Below are 25,884 nucleotides of genomic sequence, written 5' to 3'. Positions count from 1 at the left end.
TTCCAAGGCAATGTCCCGAAAGCATTGTCCGTTTCCATAGCAACGGCAGAAACACTGAAAACGAGTTAGCACGCCAGGCCAGGGCGTGTGATCAGGGCTTTTCGCCACATAAACATGGCGTTCCGCGTCGTTTGGAAACGGGATGTTCCACCGCAGGAGCAGCGCGTGTGACCAGAGGAACCGCGGCGGTGGCAGCGCCAACTACTTGTCCAGTCCAGTTCAGTACAGTGCTACCCGCAGCGCCGCTACCCGCAGCGCCGCCACCCGCAGCGATGCCACCCGCAGCGCCGCCACCCGCAGCGCCGCCACCCGCAGCGATGCCACCCGCAGCGATGCCACCCGCAGCGCCGCCATCTGCAGCGATGCAACCTGCAGCGCCGCCACCTGCAGCGCCGCTACCTGCAGCGTCGCTACCTGCAGCGCCGCTACCTGCAGCGCCGCTACCTGCAGCGTCGCTACCTGCAGCGCCGCCACCTGCAGCGACGCCACCTGCAGCGCCGCCACCTGCAGCGCCGCTACCTGCAGCGACGCCACCTGCAGCGCCGCTACCTGCAGCGCCGCCACCTGCAGCGCCGCTACCTGCAGCGATGCCACCTGCAGCGCCGCCATCTGCAGCGACGCTACCTGCAGCGCCGCCGCCTGCAGCGCCGCTACCTGCAGCCACACGCCTCCACCACCATGTCCTCGTACTGCTTGTACACCACGTTGTTGGCCGAGTCGATGTACAGGATGCTGATGGGGCTGAGGCGCGTGGGAACGCAGCAGGTGGGCGGCGTGGACTCCGGGTCCATGGAGTTGATGAGCGTCTGGATGATGGCGTGGTTCGTGGGCTCCAGGTGCGAGCGGATGGGGAAGTCACAGGCGCCGTCGCAGTGGTAGGCGTCGTACTCCAGCGGGGCGATGATCCAGTCATCCCAGCCCATCTCTTTGAAGTTGACGTGGAGCCGGCGGCGGTGGCAGCGCGGCCTGGCCTTCGCCGCCTGCTGCTGGGGGAGGGGCTTCTGTGGCATCATGGGAGAAGGCGGAGACTTCTTCGCCGCCCTGGCGGCCGGTGTCCGCCTCATCCGGCGCTGGGTGAAGAGGTACTCGTAGACGGTTTTGTTGTCGTGTCCAGACCGCGCTTTGATCTCGTTGTAGAAAAGGTCGCGCTTCTGACTTCTCCCGAACGCCAGGAGGAAGGCCTTCTCCTTGTCGGAGCGGCCGAGCCGGGCGAAGCCCAGGGCGCGCAGGTCGGCCAGCCGGCCGCCGCGCCGCTCCACAGCCTCCAGCTCCAAACACAGCTGTTGGGAGTGCTGCTGGTGCCTCGGGCTGGCGAACACCTCCAGGAGGTCGAACACCTCCCACTTACTGCCGCCGCCGCCCCCCTGGTCCTCCGCCGCCCTGCTCTGGAGTAGCGCCGGCTTCCTGCTGCCAGCAGCGCAGGAGTACAGCTTCAGGCACGGCGACGCGCCTCCCGCTCCTCCCCCGGCCGCCCACGCTCTGCGGGGGCCCGACGGCCGCTTCCTCAGGATGCGGAGCTCCGCCCCCAGCAGCCCGTCGCGCTCCAGAGAGCTGACATTGAAGTGGTAGCGCTGCCGGCGCAGCTGAGGCCCTCGATCGTCTGAGGAGGAGAAACACAACAATTCAAAACTGTGCAGACGTGTGAGCGTAACAGAGAAAGTTCTTCTTTAAGAACCTGTTACCATGACAACCATTTCAAGAGATCAAGGCAAAACTTTCATTGCGTTTTCTGTCTGTTTACACAACAACAGAGCTCAGAGCCTCGAAAAATGCAACTTTTTAAAAATGCTCCAAATCCATCTCTGTGTGGATGAGGAGACGCTGCTCCTGGTCCTGGTCACCATAGTAACCAGTAGTTCTGCACATGCTCAGTAGAGCCAATCAGAACAGTGTTTCCTCCATGGTGTCATGACTCCCAGTCACCGTAATAACAATCCAACTTGGTGGTTTTATTTTGACAGTCACCGTAATAACAATCCAACTTGGTAGTTTTATTTTGACAGTCACCGTAATAACAATCCAACTTAGTAGTTTTATTTTGACAGTCAGCGTAATAACTATCCAGCTTGGTGGTTTTATTTTGACAGTCAGCGTAATAACAATCCAACTTGGTGGTTTTATTTTGACAGTCACCGTAATAACAATCCAACTTAGTAGTTTTATTTTGACAGTCAGCTTAATAACAATCCAACTTAGTAGTTTTATTTTGACAGTCAGCGTAATAACTATCCAGCTTGGTGGTTTTATTTTGACAGTCAGCGTAATAACTATCCAGCTTGGTGGTTTTATTTTGACAGTCAGCGTAATAACAATCCAACTTGGTGGTCTGTCCACTAGAGCGTTCTCCGAGTGTTTAGAGCTCATTGTTCTCTGCTGTGTGTGTGTGTGTGTGTGTGTGTGTGTGTGTGTGTGTGTGTGTGTGTGTGTGTGTGTGTGTGTGTGTGTGTGTGTGTGTGTGTGTGTGTGTGTGTGTGTGTGTGTGTGTGTGTGTGCTTTCTATACTAAAACTAATAACAGCACCAACTAGTGGACCAACATGAAAACTCCACCGTTTTCACTGTTTCTACTGTTTCTGTGTAAAGGGACATCATTTCTTCACGTTGAAACTTTTCTGAAACCAAAACAATATAACGACGTGTTTTCACTTGAAACGTTGTCGTGGAAACGGGGCCAAAGAGACAGGTCCTCCGAATGTCAGCTGAACCAACACACACGTGTACAGACATAAACACTCAAACATGATGACACAGGAACTGAACGAGCCTGATTCAACGTTACGAACGGAAACGCGTGAAAAACAAGAACTTTAACATCAACGTCCTAAATGAAACACCTGTACTTGGAATCCTGACGTCATGAGGACCCTGATCACATGATCAATACCTCGACCGTTTGAGGTTCGTCTCAGAACAGCTGCTTGGCCTCATGGGAAGGCCTCAGGACAGATGAGAACGTTCATGAAACAACACTGTGAGTTACTGCTAATCCTGACGTCACTGGAGGATCACAGTTAATAATCTGAGATTAACGCAATGAATTAAGATCATTTAATAAAAAACCAGGAACTTGATGATTGTCACGTTGAAATCCATTTAGTCTCAATATTCAAAGTATCAATGCACTTCATGTGATTAAATCACTATTTTTTAATGTTCTGGTTCACCAGCCTCCAGCATATCACAAAGTCTGGAATTAAACCAGATTACTGGAAATGTCAAGTTTTATTCAGTAAATGTTACAAATGTGAAGATGATTTATTGATTTGGGACGTAAACATGAGTTTTACAATTTCAGTGTTTTTTAAAACTCTGTTCTGGTTCTGGAATAAAAACAAGTAGCGACTGTTGAAGGAAATGATTGACTCCTACAGGCGTCAGATTACAGAGCATCTTCCTCTTCTAACATTCAGATTACAGAGCATTTCCCCCCTCTAACATCAGATTATAGAGCATCGTCCTCCTCTATCATCAGATTATATGTAGAATTTGTTTCTACATAATAAAATCACAAACATTCACTTCATGACTCAAACTTCAGTCTTCGTGTCTCTCAACATTATTTTCTAATCTCTGGAACTAAAAGAGGAAACCAAACAGTCGCTGATGGAGGACACGCTGGAGAAGCTGCAGGAAACTGCTCACTACGTGTGTGTGTGTGTGTGTGTGTGTGTGTGTGGGGGGGGGGGGGGGGGGGGGGTCGAACCTTGTCCTTTATCCACGAAGCTGGTTATCGTGTTGGCGAGTCCCGCGTCGTGCAGCGCGCTGCTGTTCACGTCCCCGCTGCTCAGAGTCCAGTACAGGGAGAGCATGTAGTCGTGAGGGACGACCAGCGGCTGACCGACCGGCGGCTGACCGACCGGCGGCTGACCGACCGGCGGCTGACCGACCGGCGGCTCCGGGGATTTGGAGGTTTTCAGTGCCCGTGCGCTTTGCTGCGCCAGTTTCTGCGCCCCTGCGCCCCTCGGAGGCGTCACATTCTGCACCGGAGCAGAGGCGCTTCTTCTGGAAGAAACTTTATTCGCCGGTGCTCTTGCACCTCCTCCTGCACCTCCTCCTCCTGCACCTCCTCCTGCTGCTGCACCTCCTCCAGTCCCCGCTCCTTTCCCCGGAGCCTGCGTTTTGCCCGTGTGCGCGTCCCCGGCGTGCGGCCAGGAGTTCTCCGCGTCTTTGCGCCTGACGCTCTCTGCTCCGTCCAGGTGATGCGCGCGGCTCACCCGCGCGGCCGCCGTCCCTTTGCCGTTAATCACGGTCGTCTCGCCTTTAATTAACGGCGGACTCGCGCGAAAGAGGGTGAGGCGACTGGTCGCGGACGCTGACGGTACCGGGACCCAGGCTCCGGGAGCCGCCGGCTGCCTCCCCGCGGCCCGCGCTGCCACGCCGCCTGTTGCGCGCTCTGTTGCTTCTCTGAGCCGGAGGTGCTGGACGGGTTCGGCCGGTCTGCTCCGGCTGACAGAACCGGGTACGGGACGCAGGTGAAGGAGAGTCCAGCAGCTGAGCAGGACGGAAAGACGCGACGCTGCTCTCATCCTAAAGTCCTGGAGCCGCTTCCCGGGCCCGCATGGCACTGGAGCGCACGGCTGGCGGAGCGGAGGGCTCGGTACCGGGGGGAGCTGCTGCGTCGGTTCTGGCTGGAGAGGCTGGGTCAGTACCGGGAGGAGAAGCTGGCTCGGTTCTGGCAGGGGATGCTGACTCGGTTCTGTCGGGTCTCATCCTCTGAGCCTCCTGTGCGCGCGGCCGCAGGACGGTGTGAAGGAAGATCTGACTTTCAGACGCTGTAGAACCAGATTCTGCTCCGAGTCCTGGTGGGTCGAAACCATGATGGAGAGGAACCGTGAGGAGGAACCGGGCGGACTCGGGCTCAGCTCCGTTCTGCTGGACTTCTCCTCTCCAACTTCTTTAAATCCACTTTTTTTTTCTTTTTATCCAGCGGAGCAGAAATGTCGTAATGCCTCGTGTTTTTTCTCTTTTCTTTCAAAGTTTGAACTCAGTCCAGAGAAAATATTTTACTCACAGTGCAGGTGCTCCTCCTCCTCTTCCTCTTCCTCTTCCTCCTCCTCCTGTTCCTCCTCCTCCTCCAGTTCCTCCTCCTCCTCTCCTCCCTTCCTACTCTCACTCTGTTTCAATCGGTCACTCTGTATCACTCTGTCACTCTTTCACTCAGTGTCACTCTGTCACTCTGTTTCAATCTGTCACTGTGTCACTCTGTCACTTTCATTTTGTCACTCTTTCACTTTGTCACTCTGTGCCACTCTCTGTCATTATGTTTAAATCGGTCACCTTTTCACTCTTTTCACCCTTTTCTCTCTGTTTTGATCTGTCACTCTGTTTCACTCTCACTCTGTTTCACTCAGTCACTCTGTCACTCTTTCACTTTGTCACTCTGTGTCACTCTTTCACTTTGTCACGCTGTTTCAATCTGTCACCTTTCCACTCTTTTTCCAATTTTTTCACTCTGTTTCAATCGGTCACTCTTTCACTTTGTCACTCTGTTTCAATCTGTCACTGTGTCACTTTGTGTCACTCTATTTCAATCTGTCAGTTTGTCCTTCTGTTTCACTCTGTCACTCTGATTCACTCTGTCACTCTGTGTCAATCTATCACGCTGTTTAAATCTGTCACCTTTTCACTCTTTTTCATTCTTTTTCATTCTTTTTCAATTTTTTCACTCTTTTTCACTCTGTTTTGATCTGTCACTCTGTTTCAATCGGTCACTTTGTTTCAATCTGTCACTTTGTCACTCTGTGCCACTCTCTGTCATTATGTTTCAATCTGTCACTCTGTTTCACTTTGTCACTCTTTCACTTTATCACTCTATGTCAATCTGTCACGCTGTTTAAATCTGTCACCATTTCACTCTTTTTCACTCTGTTTTGATCTGTCACTCTGTTTCACTCTCACTCTGTTTCAATCGGTCACTCTGTATCACTCTGTCACTTTGTCACTCGGTTTCTTTTTTCTTTCCCCCCTTGTCCTGTTCAGCAGCTTGACCAAACAATATGATGTGATCTAGAACCTTCTGGAGTCAGAACAGATTCTGCTCTAGTAACTCTGTTTCAATCTGTCACTGTTTCACTCTTTTTCACTCTGTCACTCTGTTTCAATCTGTCACTGTTTCACTCTTTTTCACGCTGTCACTGTTTCCTGGATTAAGACGTTCTTATTTTATGGCTCCTCGAACTAAAATTAAAACATGTAGCTTTGTGTGTGTGTGTGTGTGTGTGTGTGTGTGTGTGTGTGTGTGTGTGTGTGTGTGTGTGTGTGTGTGTGTGTGTGTGTGTGTGTGTGTGTGTGTGTGTGTGTGTGTGTGTGTGTGTGTGTGCGTGCGTTTGAGAGCTGTTATCCGTATTAATGTACTTCATTGTTCATCATGTACTGTTCCCTCGTGACCAGCAGGGGGCGGACACACATAGGAAGGAGTCAACGAAAATCACCTGAAATTTGAAAACAACTCTCTCTCTCTCTCTCTCTCTCTCTCTCTCTCTCTCTCTCTCTCTCTCTCTCTCTCTCTCTCTCTCTCTCTCTCATATATACACACATAAGCACACACGGAAGGAAAGTTAATTATTTCAAAAAGTTCATAAACCTTAATAGAGTTTACATAAAACACTTTGAATATCATGTGTCCTGGGAAATTCCTCTTATCTGGTGTGTGTGTGTGTGTGTGTGTGTGTGTGTGTGTGTGTGTGTGTGTGTGTGTGTGTGTGTGTGTGTGTGTGTGTGTGTGTGTGTGTGTGTGTTTCACGTCCATCAGATTAACAGCTGCATCAACAAGATAAGGCATAAAGCAGGTAAAGTCCTGGAGGAGGAAGAGGAAGAGGTGGTTGTTGTGTGTCTCTGGTTGTTGTGTGTCTCTGTGGTTGTGTCTCTGGTTGTTGTGTGTCTCTGTGGTTGTGTCTCTGGTTGTTGTGTGTCTCTGTGGTTGTGTCTCTGGTTGTTGTGTGTCTCTGGTTGTTGTGTGTCTCTCTGGTTGTGTCTCTGGTTGTTGTGTGTCTCTGTGGTTGTGTCTCTAGTTGTTGTGTGTCTCTCTGGTTGTGTCTCTGGTTGTTGTGTGTCTCTGTGGTTGTTGTGTGTCTCTCTGGTTGTGTCTCTGGTTGTTGTGTGTCTCTGGTTGTTGTGTGTCTCTGTGGTTGTGTCTCTGGTTGTTGTGTGTCTCTGTGGTTGTTGTGTGTCTCTCTGGTTGTGTCTCTGGTTGTTGTGTGTCTCTGGTTGTTGTGTGTCTCTGTGGTTGTGTCTCTGGTTGTTGTGTGTCTCTGTGGTTGTGTCTCTGGTTGTTGTGTGTCTCTCTGGTTGTGTTTCTGGTTGTTGTGTGTCTCTGGTTGTTGTGTGTCTCTGTGGTTGTGTCTCTGGTTGTTGTGTGTCTCTCTGGTTGTGTCTCTGGTTGTTGTGTGTCTCTGTGGTTGTGTCTCTGGTTGTTGTGTGTCTCTCTGGTTGTGTCTCTGGTTGTTGTGTGTCTCTGTGGTTGTTGTGTGTCTCTCTGGTTGTGTCTCTGTTTGTTGTGTGTCTCTGGTTGTTGTGTGTCTCTCTGGTTGTGTCTCTGGTTGTTGTGTGTCTCTGTGGTTGTTGTGTGTCTCTCTGGTTGTGTCTCTGGTTGTTGTGTGTCTCTGTGGTTGTTGTGTGTCTCTCTGGTTGTGTCTCTGGTTGTTGTGTGTCTCTGTGGTTGTTGTGTGTCTCTGTGGTTGTGTCTCTGGTTGTTGTGTGTCTCTGTGGTTGTTGTGTGTCTCTCTGGTTGTGTCTCTGGTTGTTGTGTGTCTCTGGTTGTTGTGTGTCTCTGGTTGTGTCTCTGGTTGTGTCTCTGGTTGTTGTGTGTCTCTGGTTGTTGTGTGTCTCTGGTTGTTGTGTGTCTCTGGTTGTTGTGTGTCTCTGTGGTTGTGTCTCTGTGGTTGTTGTGTGTCTCTGGTTGTTGTGTGTCTCTGGTTGTTGTGTGTCTCTGGTTGTTGTGTGTCTCTGGTTGTGTCTCTGGTTGTGTCTCTGGTTGTTGTGTGTCTCTGGTTGTTGTGTGTCTCTGGTTGTTGTGTGTCTCTGTGGTTGTGTCTCTGTGGTTGTTGTGTGTCTCTGGTTGTTGTGTGTCTCTGGTTGTGTCTCTGGTTGTTGTGTGTCTCTGGTTGTTGTGTGTCTCTGTGGTTGTGTCTCTGTGGTTGTTGTGTGTCTCTGTGGTTGTTGTGTGTCTCTGTGGTTGTGTCTCTGTGGTTGTTGTGTGTCTCTGGTTGTGTCTTTGTTGTGTAGTTTCAGTGTGTGTTCATTGTGTTTTTACACCTGAAGTGATTCTGAGGCTGAAAAGACAAAAACAAGCAAAAGATGAAGATCAAAGTTAAACTCAAACCTGAAAGAGAAAACAAAGTTCCACTTTCCTTTCACTCTGTCACTCTGTCACTCCGTCACTCTTTCACTGTATCACTCTCTCACACTTTCACTCCAACACTCTGTCACTCATCGTTCTTTCACTCTGTCACTCTCCCCATCATCACTCTTTCACTCGGTCACTATCTCACTCTTCCACTCATCACTCTCTCACACCTTCACTCCATCACTCTCCCCCTCATCACTCTTTCACTCTCTCACTCTTTCACTCTCACTCATCACTCTGTCACTCTCTCAGTCCTTCATTCCATCACCCGTCACTCCATCACTCAGTCACTCCATCACTCTCTCATTCTTTCACTCGGTCACTCTCACTCATAACTCTGTCACTCCACCACTCTTTCACTCTCTCAGTCCCTCACTCCATCACCCATCACTCTTTCACTCCGTCACTCTTTCACTCTGTCACTCATCACCCCATCACTCTGACACTACATCACTCTCTCACTCTTTCACTCTGTCACTCTTTCACTCTGTCACTCATCACCCCATCACTCTGACACTACATCACTCTGACACTACATCACTCTCTCACTCATCACCCATCACTCTGACACTACATCACTCTCTCACTCTTTCACTCTGTCACTCTGTCACTCATCACCCCATCACTCTGACTCTACATCACTCTCTCACTCCATCACCCATCACTCTGACACTACATCACTCTCTCACTCCATCACCCATCACTCTGACACTACATCACTCTCTCACTCTTTCACTCTGTCACTCTTTCACTCTGTCACTCCATCACCCCATCACTCTGACACTACATCACTCTTTCACTCTGTCACTCTGTCACTCCATCACTCTACATGCCTTCAGTTTTCTCTCTGCAGTTCGAAAACCAGTTAGTAGTTTAGTTAATCTGATTTAATACGTTTGAACAAAGTTTCTATAGTAAAGTTCTGCTTTGGTCTCAATTTGGTGGTGTAACGATTCACAACCTTCACAGCCCCGCCCACATTTCCACCGTAACGTCTGTGGTGGGGCCGTGAGACAGAGTTAGCCTGGGTGGGCTTAGCCATGCCATGCCGCACCGGACCGGACCATACCATACCATACCATACCATACCATACCATACCATACCCGTATCATACCATACCATACCATACCATACCACACCATACCATACCATACCATACCATACCATACCATACCATACCATACCATACCATAACATACTCGTACCATACCATACCCGTATCATACCATACCATACCATAACATACTCGTACCATACCATACCCGTATCATACCATACCATACCATAACATACCCGTACCATACCATACCCATATCATACCATACCATACCATACCATACCATACCATAACATACCATACCATAACATACCATACCCGTATCATACCATACCATATCATACCATACCATACCATACCATACCATACCATACCATACCATACCATACCATACCATACCATACCATACCCGTATCATACCATACCATACCATACCATACCATACTATACCATACCATACCATATCCGTATCATACCGTGCCGTACCGTACCATACCGTGCCGTGCCGTGCCGTACCAAACCAGGTCCTTTTTGAGTCTGGCTCAGGTACTACCTCAGGTACTGACTGAGATACTGACTGAGATACTGACTGAGGTACTGACTGAAGTACTGGCTGAGGTACTGGCTGAAGTACTGGCTGAGGTACTGACTGAGGTACTGACTGAAGTACTGAGTGAGGTACTGGATGAGGTACTGACTGAAGTACTGACTGAGGTACTGGATGTGGTACTGGCTGAGATACTGACTGAGGTACTGACTGAGGTACTGACTAAAGTACTGACTGAGGTACTGGATGTGGTACTGACTGAGGTACTGGCTGAGGTACTGACTGAGGTACTGACTGAAGTACTGAGTGAGGTACTGGATGAGGTACTGACTGAAGTACTGACTGAGGTACTGGATGTGGTACTGGCTGAGATACTGACTGAGGTACTGACTAAAGTACTGACTGAGGTACTGGATGTGGAACTGGCTGAAGTACTGGCTGAGGTACTGACTGAAGTACTGACTGAGGTACTGGATGTGGTACTGGCTGAGATACTGACTGAGGTACTGACTAAAGTACTGACTGAGGTACTGGATGTGGTACTGACTGAGGTACTGGCTGAGGTACTGACTGAGGTACTGACTGAAGTACTGAGTGAGGTACTGGATGAGGTACTGACTGAAGTACTGACTGAGGTACTGGATGTGGTACTGGCTGAGATACTGACTGAGGTACTGACTAAAGTACTGACTGAGGTACTGGATGTGGTACTGGCTGAAGTACTGGCTGAGGTACTGACTGAGGTACTGACTGAGGTACTGGCAGGTGCAGGAGCCTCCAGGCTGTTTGTCACCCGGAGGCTGGACGAGACGGTTCATGTGTTTTTGTGTTTATTGACTTCATGTTACTTTTAAAACCATTAAAACAAACATCAGGAGCTTCAGACTCCAAACAAATGAAAGTGATGCAACCTGCAGTGGAACAGGAAACGAAAAAGTGTGACGGTTCCACGGAAAGAAGAAGAGGGAAAGTGAAGGGGGGGGGGGGTGGGGGGTGGGGGGGGGGGAGGAGGGAGGAGGGGGGGAGGGGGGTTTCCCGGAAGATGTCGTCACTCATTGAAGCAGCAGAAAGAAAAAACAACTTCCTTTTTACTGAAAACAAAAGAGAAACACTGAGTAGAGATCCTGACAAACCACCTGACCACTGGAAAGTACATTACTGAGGGAGAGTACATTACTGAGGGAGAGTACATTACTGAGGGGGAGTACATTACTGAGGGAGAGTAGATTACTGAGGGAGAGTACATTACTGAGGGAGAGTACATTACTGAGGGGAGTACATTACTGAGGGGAGTAGATTACTGAGGGGAGTAGATTACTCCCTGGAGGATACTCTTTGCTCCTCCCAGTTGAACGAGGCTAAAAAAGAATCCCTTTGAATTGAAAGTTTCTCCGGGAGATTTTTCTGTTTTTTATCTAAAATACGGTCGAAGTCTGAAGGAACTCGGGAAAAATGTGAAAAAGAAAACGTGACATTTCAAAAGAAAACAACGATCGAAAACCAAACCACCGCACGGACTCAGGGACACGGGTCAGGATACAGCTCAGAACCATCATCTACGAACACTTCTGGAACCCACTGTCTGTGAACATTCTGGTACCCATTGTCTGTGAACATTCTGGAACCCATTGTCTGTGAACACTTCTGGAACCCACTGTCTGTGAACACTTCTGGAACCCACTGTCTGTGAACATTCTGGAACCCATTGTCTGTGAACACTTCTGGAACCCATTGTCTGTGAACATTCTGGAACCCACTGTCTGTGAACATTCTGGAACCCACTGTCTGTGAACACTTCTGGAACCCATTGTCTGTGAACACTTCTGGAACCCACTGTCTGTGAACATTCTGGAACCCACTGTCTATGAACATTCTGGAACCCATTGTCTGTGAACACTTCTGGAACCCATTGTCTGTGAACATTCTGGAACCCACTGTCTGTGAACATTCTGGAACCCACTGTCTGTGAACACTTCTGGAACCCACTGTCTGTGAACACTTCTGGAACCCATTGTCTGTGAACATTCTGGAACCCATTGTCTGTGAACATTCTGGAACCCACTGTCTGTGAACATTCTGGAACCCATTGTCTGTGAACATTCTGGAACCCATTGTCTGTGAACACTTCTGGAACCCACTGTCTGTGAACATTCTGGAACCCACTGTCTATGAACATTCTGGAACCCATTGTCTGTGAACATTCTGGAACCCACTGTCTGTGAACACTTCTGGAACCCATTGTCTGTGAACACTTCTGGAACCCACTGTCTGTGAACATTCTGGAACCCACTGTCTATGAACATTCTGGAACCCATTGTCTGTGAACACTTCTGGAACCCATTGTCTGTGAACATTCTGGAACCCACTGTCTGTGAACATTCTGGAACCCACTGTCTGTGAACACTTCTGGAACCCACTGTCTGTGAACACTTCTGGAACCCATTGTCTGTGAACATTCTGGAACCCATTGTCTGTGAACATTCTGGAACCCACTGTCTGTGAACATTCTGGAACCCACTGTCTGTGAACATTCTGGAACCCACTGTCTGTGAACACAGCTCATCGGGGCTCCACCAAGTCAAGTCGTCTCATCTTTCCTTCTCACTTTAAAACAAAACCTAAATATCAATAGATTGTTGATGTATTTTTAATTTGAACTGTCCTATTAAATATTTATCTATTTTCTTTCCTTACATTTGTATATTTAAATAGTTTATACACGTCTTCATTACATTCATGTTTTATTATTAAATGAAGAAATCGACTGTTTTATAACTTTTAGGGATTTGATTTCCTGTCGTGAGACAAAATGTAAAGTCCAGAGAAATAAAACAAAGATTCATTTAATCTGGAAAGTTTCTTTTAAACTTTCCCCTCATGCAGCGACCTGTTCTGTGGGCGGGGCTTCGCTGCGGGAGGGGGCGCGGCCAGCGTGTTGAAATTTCCCGGACGTGTGAGGCGGGCCGTGACGTCACTGGAAGTGCTGGCCTGTGATTGGTGGAGGGAGTGAGCGGGAGGAGCGGAGCAGGCGGTGAGGAGATAAAGAGGAGCGGGGAGAGAGAGGAGGCAGAGAAGAGCGAGAGAAGCAGAGGAAGACGAGAAAGACGAGTTAAAGAGGATAAAACATCCAGCAGCACCGTTGCTTCGTGTCGGGACTACCACCGGACCCCCCCGCCGCTCCCCGGACGCTCCTCAGCCGCCGCCGCCGCTCCCCGGCCCAGTGTCGCTGCCCAGCGGACGGACACCATGTTCAGCCTGTGCCTCGTGCTGCTCTTGTCCTCCTCCGTGTCCTCCGAGTCGGTGAGTCTCAGTAAACTTCCTGCTCCACTCCCGCTTGGAACGTTCCGTCGCTCCGGTCGAGGCGGAGCCGCCGGAAGTAACGGGTCCGGGAAGGAGTCGACCTGGTCGGTCAGCGGAGGCTCGGTGGAGATCTGATCCCGCATGGGGCCTCGCGAGGGGGGCAGGGAGGGCCGTGTGGTGGGGGTGGGGGGACTCTTTGATCAATGAGGTGTCTTCTCACTTATAATGACCCCCCCCCCCACACACACACCTACCTCCACCCAGTTTCACCTGTTGGATCCAGGTCTGTTTACCACGATGCTTCAAGTGAAAATGAGAAGTTTCACCTTCACACTGCAGCATTTTAAAAGTGTCTGTTTACACATAATGTAGTTTTAAACAATCTTCTGTAAAGTCCCGTTCTGAGTATTGGTGTGTTTCTGTCGGTTTATCTGACAAGTGAAAACACGTCGTTTCTACGTGTGCGTTTCAGGAAAGTTTCACGTCCACATGGCAACGTTCTGAAAATGATGTTCGTTTCCACGGCAACGACAAACATTAAAAACAGTTGTTATTATGGTGACTGTCAAAATAAAAGTACCAAGTCCAGGAGAACATGGACTGGGCGTCATGACACCATGGAGGAAACACTGTTCTGATTGGTTCTACTGAGCGTGAGCAGAACTACTGGTGACTGTTACAGGGTGTAGCGCAGCAGCAGGTTCCACAAAGTTTTGTTTTCCTCTGTTTCCATGACGACGGAGTGTTTTCAGTCACTCCGAGCGCCGCTCTTAAGGCAGTGTTTGGCCTTCAGGTAAACGAGCTGCAGCAGGTCTGAGGATTCTGCTTAAAACCCCTGAAGTCCACAGAACGATGGGAATTTGTCTTAACGGAAAGTCCACACCAGTAAATAACCTTCCAGAACTCGCACCGTTCCACTTTTATGAGCACTAAAGCTTATAAAAGTGTAAAACATCCATTCGACAGATGAAGGTTCATGTTCTCAATGTAGATTGAAGCACAATGGAGCCGGAATGAGGAGGAGCTTTACTTTCATCACGTTGGCGCCTGGCTCAGGGAATGCTAACGTGCTAACAGAGCTGACGGTGCTAACAGAGCTGACGGTGCTAACAGAGCTAACGGTGCTAACAGAGCTGACGGTGCTAACAGTTCTCACGGTTAGAAACCTGCTCCACCAGAAGAGTCGGGCGTGTTTGAACAGGAAGTCGTCTGCTGTTCAGTCTGAGATGTTTCTTTGTTCCGTTTGGATCAAACTGGATCATGTGAATCCAGAACCTGAAGGTTTCTGAGCTGAAAGTTCTGGAGTTTCTCCAGTTCACTGCGGCGTGGCAGGAAGACCTGAAGACCAGTGGACCTCCAGCATGAAGGAAGATCTTCACTGAGCACTTGGCAGAGCAGTGTCCAGTCCTGGGCCTGGAGGAGCCCGTATCTGGGTCCTGATGGTCTGGTCCAGTTCTGATGGTTCCTCTGCAGCGCCCTCCCTCTTCCTCCTCCTCCTCCTCCTCCTGGCCCCTGGTGGAGGCCCCGCCCCTCCCTCCTCCTGGCCCCGTCCCTCCTCCTGGCCCCTGGCAGAGGCCCCGCCCCTCCCTCTTCCTGGCCCCTGGCGGAGGCTCTGCCCCTCACTCTTCCTGGCCCCTGGCGGAGGCCCCGCCCCTCACTCTTCCTGGCCCCTGGCGGAGGCCCTGCCCCTCCCTCCTCCTGGCCCCTGGCGGAGGCCCCGCCCCTCACTCCTCCTGGCAGAGGCCCCGCCCCTCACTCCTCTTGGCCCCTGGCGGAGGCCCCGCCCCTCACTCCTCCTGGTCCTGGTGCCTCCTCAGGAATGTGACCTCTGCTGATCTTGACTGGCCTTTGGGGGATTTTGCACACTTGGATGGAGCTGAATGGCCGGCAGGACGGTTCCTCCTCCAGCTTTCCCACCATGCCCCCCCCCCCCCCCCCCCCCCCACTCCCACCCCCAGGGTCTAGCTGGTATGTGGGGCTCTGCGTTCTCGGCTAATCGATGACCATGTCGTCCTGCTGACCGTGGAGACGCTCCGAGTGCCGGACGAAAGATGGAGGAGGGATTTTTTGGGGGGGGGGGGGGGGGGGGGGTGCTGCAGGAACGACTGGAATGTTTTTATCCAGTTTTCTTTCAACTGCTGACAGGAAGTTGTTCCTCGTTGTCGCAGGCGACTGCCTGCGTCCTGCTTCTAATCACCACGAGACAACAAACCCTGCTCTTCCTGCTCTGCTCGCCGCTCGCCCAGCCAACGCCACGGTGCACACTGATTAACGAGTCGCAGCTCGACGGGGGGTAACGGCCACCTGACGGCGCGCTGATCAGGAGACGAGCTTCAGATGTTTCACATGACGACACACTGAATGTTTGTTTAATCTCCACCGCGTGTGTGTGCGTGTGCGTGTGTGTGTGTGTGTGTGTGTGTGTGTGTGTGTGTGTGTGTGTGTGTGTGTGTGTGTGTGTGTGTGTGTGTGTGTGTGTGTGTGTATAAAATCTCTTTGGGTTGAGGAATGTTGGCTCAGAGGAGCTTTTTGTCCTTCCTGCCTGCAGCCCACAAGCTGATCCTCCTCCTCCTCCCTGAATACGTTTGGGGCAGAAGTCGAGCGTAAACGCCGGGTGGAGGACTTTCTCCTCGCCGCTCCGGCTCAGGTTTCCTCCACAAAGAGCTGCTGAGGCTCATAAAACGCTTTGTGTCGGATTTCAAGCGAAACTTTTTGTTGGGAGCAGCGATTCACACGCAGGTTCATTTTGGACGCCGCTTTCATTTGTTTGTTTTTTTTACTGGCAGTAGTTTGGACTTTTCACAACGTGTGATGGAGCTGGAGCGTGGATCGAGGTCAAAGGGCGGCCGACTCGACCATCAGACACACTCTGCTTTCAGGAAGTGGACCAACGACTGAAACATTTAAGAGTCAAGGAAAGACGTCAGCCATTAAAACGATTTAGTAAAGCGGCTCTGAGTCCCAAACAATTTCACACTTCAGACAGTTTTCCTCTTAATCTCACCAAAACATAAAACCACAGACAGGGAAGATGCTCTATAATCTGGATGTCAGGGGAAGGAAGAAGCTCTGTAATCTGGATGTCAGGAGAAGGAAGACGCTCTATAACAGAGGTCTCCACCCTGTCCTGCATGTTTTGGTTCCTCCCTGCTTCAGCATACCTGAATCTAATGATGATGTCATCACCAAGGTTGTGGAAAAGAACAATCACAAGCTGCTCATTGCAATCAGGTGTGAAACTGGGAGGAGCTAAACTCTGCAGGACAGGTGGCCTGGAGGACGGGAGTTGGAGACCTCAGGAACGTCCAAACTGTCCCTCCTGTCTCCTCCTCTGTCCACTCCTCCTTCACCCCAGAAGTGTTTTGTGTGGCGGCCATGATAAGAACTGTCTGAATCCTCATTAAGCTGAGGGAAGGAGGCTCATTGCTTCCTTTAGCCTAGGAACCACTGATGCTTCCTTTAGGAACCACTGATGCTTCCTTTAGAACCTCCTTTAGCCTAGGAACCACTGATGCTTCCTTTAGAACCTCCGTTAGCTTAGGAACCCCTGATGCTTCCCTTAGGAACCACTGATGCTTCCTTTACCAAAGGAGACCAGCTCATGTTCCCCCACAATTCCTTCCTTCCTCTAACACCTTTCCTAACTCCTTTAGGAAGCCTCCTAACACCTTTCCTTAACTCCTTTAGGAAGCCTCCTAACACCTTTCCTAACTCCTTTAGGAAGTCGTTCGCTGGACGTACCGCTCCTCTCTATAATCTTGATGATGAGATTTTTCCGGCGGTTTTGCAGCAGCTCTTATTTTAGCCCCTGGGTGGTATTTTGTCCTATTGAAGGCCCTGGTAATAACCCCTGGGAGGGGTAAAAGAGTTTTTTGGCGGGGCCTCCTCCAGGGGGCGCTGTCTGAATTATAAAACGTAAAAACACAGAATTTCAGCAATGAATGGACCTCCTCCACGCTGCCGTGTGAATGCACCAGATGCCCCTCTGTGTCGGCAGATGGGGGGATTCCCCCTCCCCCACACACCCCGGTCCCCCAGTCATTGATACACTCTTGAGGCTGTGTTGATTGGGGGGGGGGGCAGGATGTTACAGAGCCGACAGAAAACAAACATTAAAATTCATCAGAGACTTTCTGCATCGGACCACTTTAATTTAACACCATAGAACCACTAGTTTAATCACGACTTTCTATTTACATTCTATTCATAGTCTCAATCTCCAGCTATTGAAAACATTTACAGGTTAAATAATTCATCTTAAACAACGTACAGACATCCGACTGAAATACCTGAAGCTCGCCACAGACTGCTCTGTCCTGTAATGCTACGCTGTGCCAGCAGGCGGAGCGGGGAGTCCCTGTACCGGTTGTTGTCACTTCACTTTATGATTATGCACTGCTGACCAGTAAATTCTAATAGGGACTTTTTCACTGTTAAACTGGTTCCTCTGGAGGTCTGCTGGTTTCTCTGGAGGTCTGTTGGTTCCTCTGGAGGTCTGCTGGTTTCTCTGGTTCCTCTGGAGGTCTGCTGGTTTCTCTGGTTCCTCTGGTTTCTCTGGAGGTCTGCTGGTTTCTCTGGAGGTCTTCTGGGTCTGTTGGTTCCTCTGGAGGTCTGTTGGTTCCGTTGGTTCCTCTGGAGGTCTGCTGGTTTCTCTGGAGGTCTTCTGGTTCCTCTGGTTTCCTCTGGAGGTTTCAGGACCATTTCAGGTGGCTTGAAGGAACTCTGAAATGTGAGCACGCCTCGCCGCTCTGTAACCTCGCCGCTCTGTAACCTCGCCGCTCTGTAACCTCGCCGCTCCAGCTCTGCTGTCCTGAACGCTTCCCAGGAAAAAGTTGTTTTTCTCTCTTGGCTCGGGCTGGAGACTCCGCCCCCTCGACTCTGGGGGAGACTCCGCCTCCTTCACTGGGGGAGACTCCGCCCCCTGACTGGAGTGTTTGTTGCCTCCAGTGACAGCAGAAGAAAGTTCCAGAAGCCTGTCAGGACAGGACCGGCTTCTTGCAGCCTGACTCAGCGGGGTAAAGTTCAGGGGCAGGAAGGCAGGAGGGGCAGGAGGGACTCCGCAGGGCAGGGTGACGCGCCTCCGCCTGCTTCTCAAACACTGAAGAGTCAAAGACGCCACCGGAGGTTTTAGGACATTTTCTCTAGATTAGTGACACATTGATCCTCTGTGACGTCCAGACTGTCCTCCAGGCTTCACTGGTCAAACTTTAACTCCTTCAGCTGCGACGTTGACCAACACAGCAACTCTCTGGAAACGGAACAACGCCTCTCAGGTTCACATTTAGAATTTATCAGCTCTTCTCCAACAAAGTGAACAAATGTTCACTAGGGCTCGGCAAAAAACACTTCTTCTGCAAATTTGACTTCATATTGTCTATGAGGACAATCACAGCAATAAAGTTGCACTCTAAACAACATCTCTGACGTCTGCAGTCCATCGAGGAAAGATCTTGTTGAAACTCAAATTTTTCTTTAGGAAAATCCTAGATTTTTTATTAAATTTTTTGGGGGCCAAATGGCCTGGCCCGAGTCTGTCCCAGGATCTCCACCTTAATCTGCAGAACGTTTCTCCACCCTGGGCTGAGCAGCTGTGATGTCTGAACCGTCGTAGTTCAGGCGGCGGGCCTTCGTCTGCCGTCGGAACGTTTCTGGAATGAAGAGGTCGGTCGGTTTGGTTTCGTCCTCCACCGAGACGAGGTCAAGACGCTTTGATATGGACAAGTCCCATGTCCGTCCTGTGATCAGTTAGAATTGATTGTGAAACGTTACCCGCAGAACCGCCGTGGCCTGAGATGTTCGGTCTGATGCACGCTCAGAATACTGGAGCAAACCCGGACCGCTGGTCTGAATCCTCACTTAGTGATGACCTTTGACCTCATGTGTGTTCATGGTTCTCAGAGGACGTTTTCATGGCGTTGCTGGTCCTTTCAGTCCAGACGAGTCAAAACGATCATCGGTCCTCTGGCCGGCGGTCCACTGAGCACATCCTCGGTGTCCAGATGAAACGTGAATCTGATCTTTGTTTCAAGTGAGTTGTTGGTTTGTGATGCGTCCAAACGCCGCTCTAAGCCCCGCCTCCTCTCTGCCGCCCCCTGCAGGTGAGGGAGACGGAGACATGGATGCCCATGAAGAGCACACAGACGGTCGCCTCGTCACACGGCGGCGACCTGGAGACTTCGGGAGATTCTCCCAACGGTTCAGACTTTGGCTTCGTGGACGACAAAGACGAGGACGATGACGATTACATGGACGAGCTGTACGACGACGAGGACGACTACGAGGAATTCTCCGGCTCGGGGAACGGAGGTCAGTGCTCAGGAAGAGGTGGCGCCGGGGTCCAGTTTTGCTTCGTTGAACTAAAAGGTTTGTTTCCTCCACAGCGACGGAGACGCCCAGCAGAGAGGCGTGGCCATCGGTGAAGGTGAGCAGCACCACTTCCTGTCGCTCGCCGGCGTTCTGTCCAGGCGGCGCTTCATTCTCTCTGACTCTTCTCCTCAGCCCGACGTCAACGACAACAGGATCCCCGAGCCGGAGCGCCCGGCGCCGCCCGCCATCGACGAGGCAGACGCCGTCCAGAGGAGCAATGAGATCCCGGTGCTGAGGAAGGATCCGGGCGGCGAGCCGGGTGGCGAGCCGTCCAACGTGCTCATGGCGCACGCCGGCGACGACAGCGTCTTCAACAAGACGGAGGTTCTGGCAGGTCAGAGGACGCTTCACCACTATTGATCAGCTGCAGACGGTCTTCTGATCACATCCATCACTTTACATACAGACTGAAGAGATTCAGAGTTTAAATCCAGAACTTTAACTTTGAGATCAGCTGCTTTTTATTGTTGTTGTTGTTGTTGTTGTTGTGACGATAATCTGTCACTCGGGATGTGAGTCGTTACTTAAACATGATTTAACAAATTCATCAGTTCAGATATAAAACAAAGAAAAGTACAGTTTATTTAAACAAAGTAGATTTTATTTTGAAAGATGAACCTTTCCACTGGATTATTCAGAATGTGAGGTTGTGAGACGGATTCCCGTCAGAAGACTTTCAGTCTTTTTATGCTTTGTGGAGTTAAAAGGACCTAAAATTAAACTTTACAAGTTTCTTTATATTAAAAAAATCTATTTCTGTCATTTCTACAGTCGACTTGTAAAAAGTGATTCTCTGTGCCGCCGCAGGCGTGTTGGAGTCGATGTTTGATGGTCTGATGTTTCCTGCAGCTCTGATCGCCGGCGGCGCCGTCGGCCTGATGTTCGCCGTCCTGCTCATCCTCCTCCTCATCTACCGCATGAAGAAGAAGGACGAAGGCAGCTACGAGCTGGGCAAGAAGCCCATCTACAAGAAAGCCCCCACCACCGAGATCTACGCCTAGGCCCCTCCCCAAAGCCCCACCCGACCAATCAGTGCCTCATCATCTTCATCGTACCTCTTCGTCTTTGAATCGACAGACTGACTCCTCCCCCCGCTGCTCCTCGGCCAATCGGAGGCTTTTGGTTCCCGTTGGACAGGAAGCGGGGGCGGCGGCGCTGCGGTACTCGCTCCAACACTAAGCGCTGGTACGATTTATTTATTCTCCTCGTCTTCCTCGCGCAGAGACTTATTTTTGTAACATTTCATCGTGAGAAAGAAAAGCTGTTTTGTTGTTTTAGTTTGTTTTTTTTCTTCTGCGGCCCTTTGAGACGCGGCGGCGCCGTTATTGATTCAGAAAACATTCTGTGCTTCACGTCTTTTAACCCGACTTCCACTCTGGCGTCCGTCACTCCGAGGCCGAAGTCCTGGACACACACACACACACACACACACACACAGTAGCGTCTAGACTTACAAAGCACCTGGAACTGAACCCTGAGGAACGCCACAAGCGTTTCACTGAGGAGAACAGGAACTGTGGGTTTGAGGTGCAGATCCTCCAGGTTCTCTCTGCTCTTTGATTTCCAGGAGACGGAGTGGAAAGGGTTAAAGTTTCCTCCTCGTCGTGGTCAAAGTCCGTCTGGTCTGATAAGAGCTGAAACTCGTCCAAGAGACGACCGCAAACATTTCAACCCCCCCCCCCCCCCCCCGTGCCTCGGCTGTAAGACCACATGAAACTGTTGCTGCGTTTCAGCTCCGCTCGCGTCAAACGTTAAAAATCCCCCGAGGAGGAAACGAGCTGCAAACGTCGTGTCTGCGTGTTTGCGTCGTCCGATCCTAACGGAACGGTAAAGAAGTACGTGTTGGGTTGAACGACGACTTGAGGTACCGCTACGAAGGAAAGAAAACTGAGCGCCTCCTTTTTATTGTAAGAAAACACATTTCAGTCCACGAGCTCCGTTTATTTCTGTTGTTCTGGTCGATAGACTGCAGGTGGCGCTAAAGCGCCACTCATTTCAATGATATTTGACCGTTTTTATGTGAAACGTTTTTAAGTACGATGGCGAGGAGACGTCCCAAGGTGGCGCTACGTTTAAGTTCAGTGGTGGAACCGTCTGCCTCTGTAATGTAAAGATGAGCCAATCAGAGGCCGAGAAGAGCTGATGTCACCTGGTACTTCCTGACACGTCATGCCCCGCCCCCTCTGCCTCTGATTGGCTGGTTTCCCAAGAGGTTCAGCTGAAGGTGAGCGGATCGTTTCCGGGCGGTGCTGGAACAAAAACACTAAACTTCCAAACGGGTGGAGTTCTGGTCACTTCCTGTTCCTCGGAGGCGTTGCGCTCCAGGTTCTAGTGGAGACGTTCTGTCGTCGCCTCGTCTCTCGGACGGTTCTACCAAGGTTCTGTAAATACTATTTACTAAAAGTCAAAACGTGGTACTTGGCTGCGACGGAAAGCTCTACCAAATATTGAAAAGCCAAATGTTTGTCCCTGAAGGTAAAGTTATTTTTACACTACAGCTTCTGTAACGGTTCTCTGCTGGTCCACGTTGAGGTTCCTCCTCTAGATCTCCAGTGTTTTTGTATTAATTTAACTGTCAGATGATTTTATTGCCTCCTTCAGGTTTGGGTGTTTGACCCGTTTTAAGCTGTTGTACATGTGATCTTCAAAGTTTTCTATTCACTAGTTTCAGATGTTCAGAGGCAAATAGTTTTGAAACTTTTGGTTTTGTAAGAGTTTCTATTCTCTTCTAGAGGTTTTTGTATTTATGTGGTTTTTGTGTAGAAGGATGGATGATGTGTTCCTGTTGTCTGGAGAAGATCTGCAGTGTCTCCACCTCCTGCTGTGTCGTCTCCTCTGGAGCTCCTCCAGAGGAGCTCCTCCAGAGGAGCTGGTGGTGGACGGCAGGTCTTCTCCTTCAACATGGGCGACTTTGTTTTGCTGCTTTTTGACGTCACTCATGGTCTCATGTGAATCACAGTGAAGAGTCGCTGCAGGTTCTGATTTCTTCTAAAAATAAAGTTATCAAAGTAAAGAGAATGAAGTGATATTAAAAATTCTGTATAAAACACAAGATTGATTTCAAATTGTTATGAATATTTAACAAGTTGGTTCTGTGTGTGGTTCTTTTCATCGATCTGGTCCGGGTCCAGCAGGTTTGATCTGGACCGGGTCCAGCAGGTTTGATCTGGACCGGGTCCAGCAGGTTTGATCTGGACCGGGTCCAGCAGACTCCACCTGACTTGATGCTCAGAAACTTTCCTCACGTCTGAATTTGACTGGAACTTCTGTAGTTGAAGTGAAACGAGGTGAGAACATGGTGAGGTTCTGAAGGGGAGAGGCTCCTGTCTGTTTCCCTCCGAGTGCCTCACACACACACACACACACACAGGCCACCTTTTGTCTGCATGCAAAACTTCACATTCCTCATGGCCTCTGCCCACACACACACACACACACACACACACACACACACACAGAGGCCTTCCTCCCCCGACACAATGAGCTCTTTGTCGCTCCGCCATGTTTTCATTTCATTTTTTATTGCTTGTGAACTCTCAGGAGAATTTAATCATGTCAGCCGCTTCCTGCAGTTGAAACAAGTTTATTGACGTGTGTGTGTGTGTGTGTGTGTGTGTGTGTGTGTGTGTGTGTGTGTGTGTGTGTGTGTGTGTGTGTGTGTGTGTGTGTGTGTGTGTGTGTGTGTGTGTGTGTGTGTGTGTGTGTGTGTGTGTGTGTGTGTGTGTGTGTGTGTGTGTACACAATCTAGTTTTCCAGTTGGGCCACTAGTTGGAGCTGTTAGCTTTAGTACTGAAATCACACACACACACAGCAGAGAACAATGAGCTCTAAACACTGGAACAACGTTCTAGTGGACAGACCACCAAGTTGGATTGTTATTATGGTGACTGTCAAAATAAAACTACCAAGTTGGACTGTTATTATGGTGACTGTCAAAATAAAACTACCAAGTTGGATTGTTATTATGGTGACTGTCAAAATAAAACTACCAAGTTGGACTGTTATTATGGTGACTGTCAAAATAAAACTACCAAGTTGGACTGTTATTATGGTGACTGTCAAAATAAAACCACCAAGTTGGATTGTTATTATGGTGACTGTCAAAATAAAACTACCAAGTTGGACTGTTATTATGGTGACTGTCAAAATAAAACTACCAAGTTGGATTGTTATTATGGTGACTGTCAAAATAAAACTACCAAGTTGGACTGTTATTATGGTGACTGTCAAAATAAAACCACCAAGTTGGATTGTTATTATGGTGACTGTCAAATTAAAACTACCAAGTTGGACTGTTATTATGGTGACTGTCAAAATAAAACTACCAAGTTGGACTGTTATTATGGTGACTGTCAAAATAAAACTACCAAATTGGATTGTTATTATGGTGACTGTCAAATTAAAACTACCAAGTTGGATTGTTATTATGGTGACTGTCAAAATAAAACTACCAAGTTGGATTGTTATTATGGTGACTGTCAAAATAAAACTACCAAGTTGGACTGTTATTATGGTGACTGTCAAAATAAAACTACCAAGTTGGATTGTTATTATGGTGACTGTCAAAATAAAACCACCAAGTTGGATTGTTATTATGGTGACTGTAAAATTAAAACTACCAAGTTGGACTGTTATTATGGTGACTGTCAAAATAAAACTACCAAGTTGGACTGTTATTATGGTGACTGTCAAAATAAAACTACCAAATTGGATTGTTATTATGGTGACTGTCAAATTAAAACTACCAAGTTGGATTGTTATTATGGTGACTGTCAAAATAAAACTACCAAGTTGGATTGTTATTATGGTGACTGTCAGGTATTTCCTTCCAGTTTTCAAGTCGTCTTGCAGTTTTAGTTTGAAGTCTGGTTGAACCAACGTCCTGTCCTCTGGTTCTGGTCACATGACGACTGAACGTTCTCTCCTCGATCTTAGCCTGGGTTCTTCCTGTGATAACGTCTGCCTGGGGTCGAAGGTCAGGGGGGAGACTGTTGAATGGGGGGTGGGACTGTTGAATGGGGGGAGGGGGGGTGAGACTGTTGAATGGGGGGGGGGGGGGGGGGGGGACTGTTGAATGGGGGGGGGGGGGTTAAGGAATGACTGGAGGTTCCTGAGTGACAGTGAAGGAGACACGTCAGTCCAGGATGTTTCTGGAAAGCTCTGAAATGTGTCTGCATGTCTGAGTTAAAAATGCATTTTATTATTATTTTCAATTCATGTTTGTTACTGTGATGTTGAGTATCAGTGAATTTTACCTCAATAGATTATTTTTATTGACAATGTTTTATTGATTTAGTTTTTTTGCACCCTGTCTCGGTCGTCTCTCCCGGGCTTCCGTAGTTCCTCCTGTGTCCTCCTCAGTCTTGGTTTTTATGGCTGATGGGACATTGTAGGATAATTCACTGCTGAAGTATTTTCTTTATTAATGTAGTAATTTATGTCAGTTTTTGCTACATATAGTTTATGGTTGTATGGTGTCATGTTGCTGAGCTGTTTCGTTTTGACCTTTATTAGAACTTCAGGAGGTTTTGGCCCGATTTGCCCGTAAGGCCCAGTGACGTCTGCAGGCAGCGCCGCTCGGGTCACCACGGTTCTGGTTTTCTGTTTAGGACCAGAGGCTCAACGGCTTCTGAGAGGAAGATTCACTCATTTGAATCTCCTCTGCAGCTCATTAAGAAGAAACTGGACAAAACACTCTGTCATTGAAGTCCGAACCACAAGCATCACCCCCGTCACGCATGACGCCTCAGAACGTAGGCGGTGGCGCTCCGGCTCCGTGCAGCAGGCTCCTCCGGTCCGGCTTTTACATCTGCACACTATTTGATCTCCCTGCAGGAGGCCTGTGCAGCTGGATCCCCTGCAGCCGGATCCCCTGCAGCCGGATCCCCTGCAGCCGGATCCCCTGCAGGAGGCCTGTGTAGCTGGATCCTCTGCAGCTGGATCCCCTGCAGGAGGCCTGTGTAGCTGGATCCCCTGCAGCTGGATCCCCTGCAGCTGGATCCCCTGCAGGAGGCCTGTGTAGCTGGATCCCCTGCAGCTGGATGCCCTGCAGCTGGATCCCCTGCAGGAGGCCTGTGCAGCTGGATCCCCTGCAGCTGGATCCCCTGCAGCTGGATCCCCTGCAGGAGGCCTGTGTAGCTGGATCCCCTGCAGCTGGATCCCCTGCAGCTGGATCCCCTGCAGCTGGATCCCCTGCAGCTGGATCCCCTGCAGGAGGCCTGTGTAGCTGGATCCCCTGCAGCTGGATCCCCTGCAGCTGGATCCCCTGCA

At 49.7% G+C, this 25,884-nt stretch overlaps 2 protein-coding genes across 2 annotated transcripts; one reads left to right on the top strand and one right to left on the bottom strand.

The window, feature by feature from the left end:
- Positions 1–650: 650 nt before the first annotated feature.
- gdf5 (growth differentiation factor 5) lies at positions 651–4,525 on the bottom strand (the record flags this gene model as incomplete). The annotated part of the gene is made up of 3 exons (XM_080493706.1): positions 651–1,600; positions 3,703–3,951; positions 4,081–4,525. 3 exons carry the CDS (start codon positions 4,523–4,525, stop codon positions 651–653), a joined length of 1,644 nt encoding a protein of 547 aa, XP_080349832.1.
- Positions 4,526–13,007: 8,482 nt separating this feature from the next.
- On the top strand, positions 13,008–22,701 carry sdc4 (syndecan 4). Its single transcript, XM_080493702.1, has 5 exons — positions 13,008–13,248; positions 19,347–19,554; positions 19,629–19,669; positions 19,747–19,948; positions 20,464–22,701. Exons 1-5 carry the CDS (start codon positions 13,195–13,197, stop codon positions 20,613–20,615), a joined length of 657 nt encoding a protein of 218 aa, XP_080349828.1. The 5' UTR covers positions 13,008–13,194; the 3' UTR covers positions 20,616–22,701.
- Positions 22,702–25,884: the final 3,183 nt, after the last annotated feature.

Source organism: Lipophrys pholis, assembly GCF_963383615.2.
Source record: "Lipophrys pholis genome assembly, contig: SCAFFOLD_71, whole genome shotgun sequence".
NCBI classification, from domain to species: Eukaryota; Metazoa; Chordata; class Actinopteri; order Blenniiformes; family Blenniidae; genus Lipophrys; species Lipophrys pholis.
This window is presented reverse-complemented; position numbering and strand designations above follow the sequence as displayed.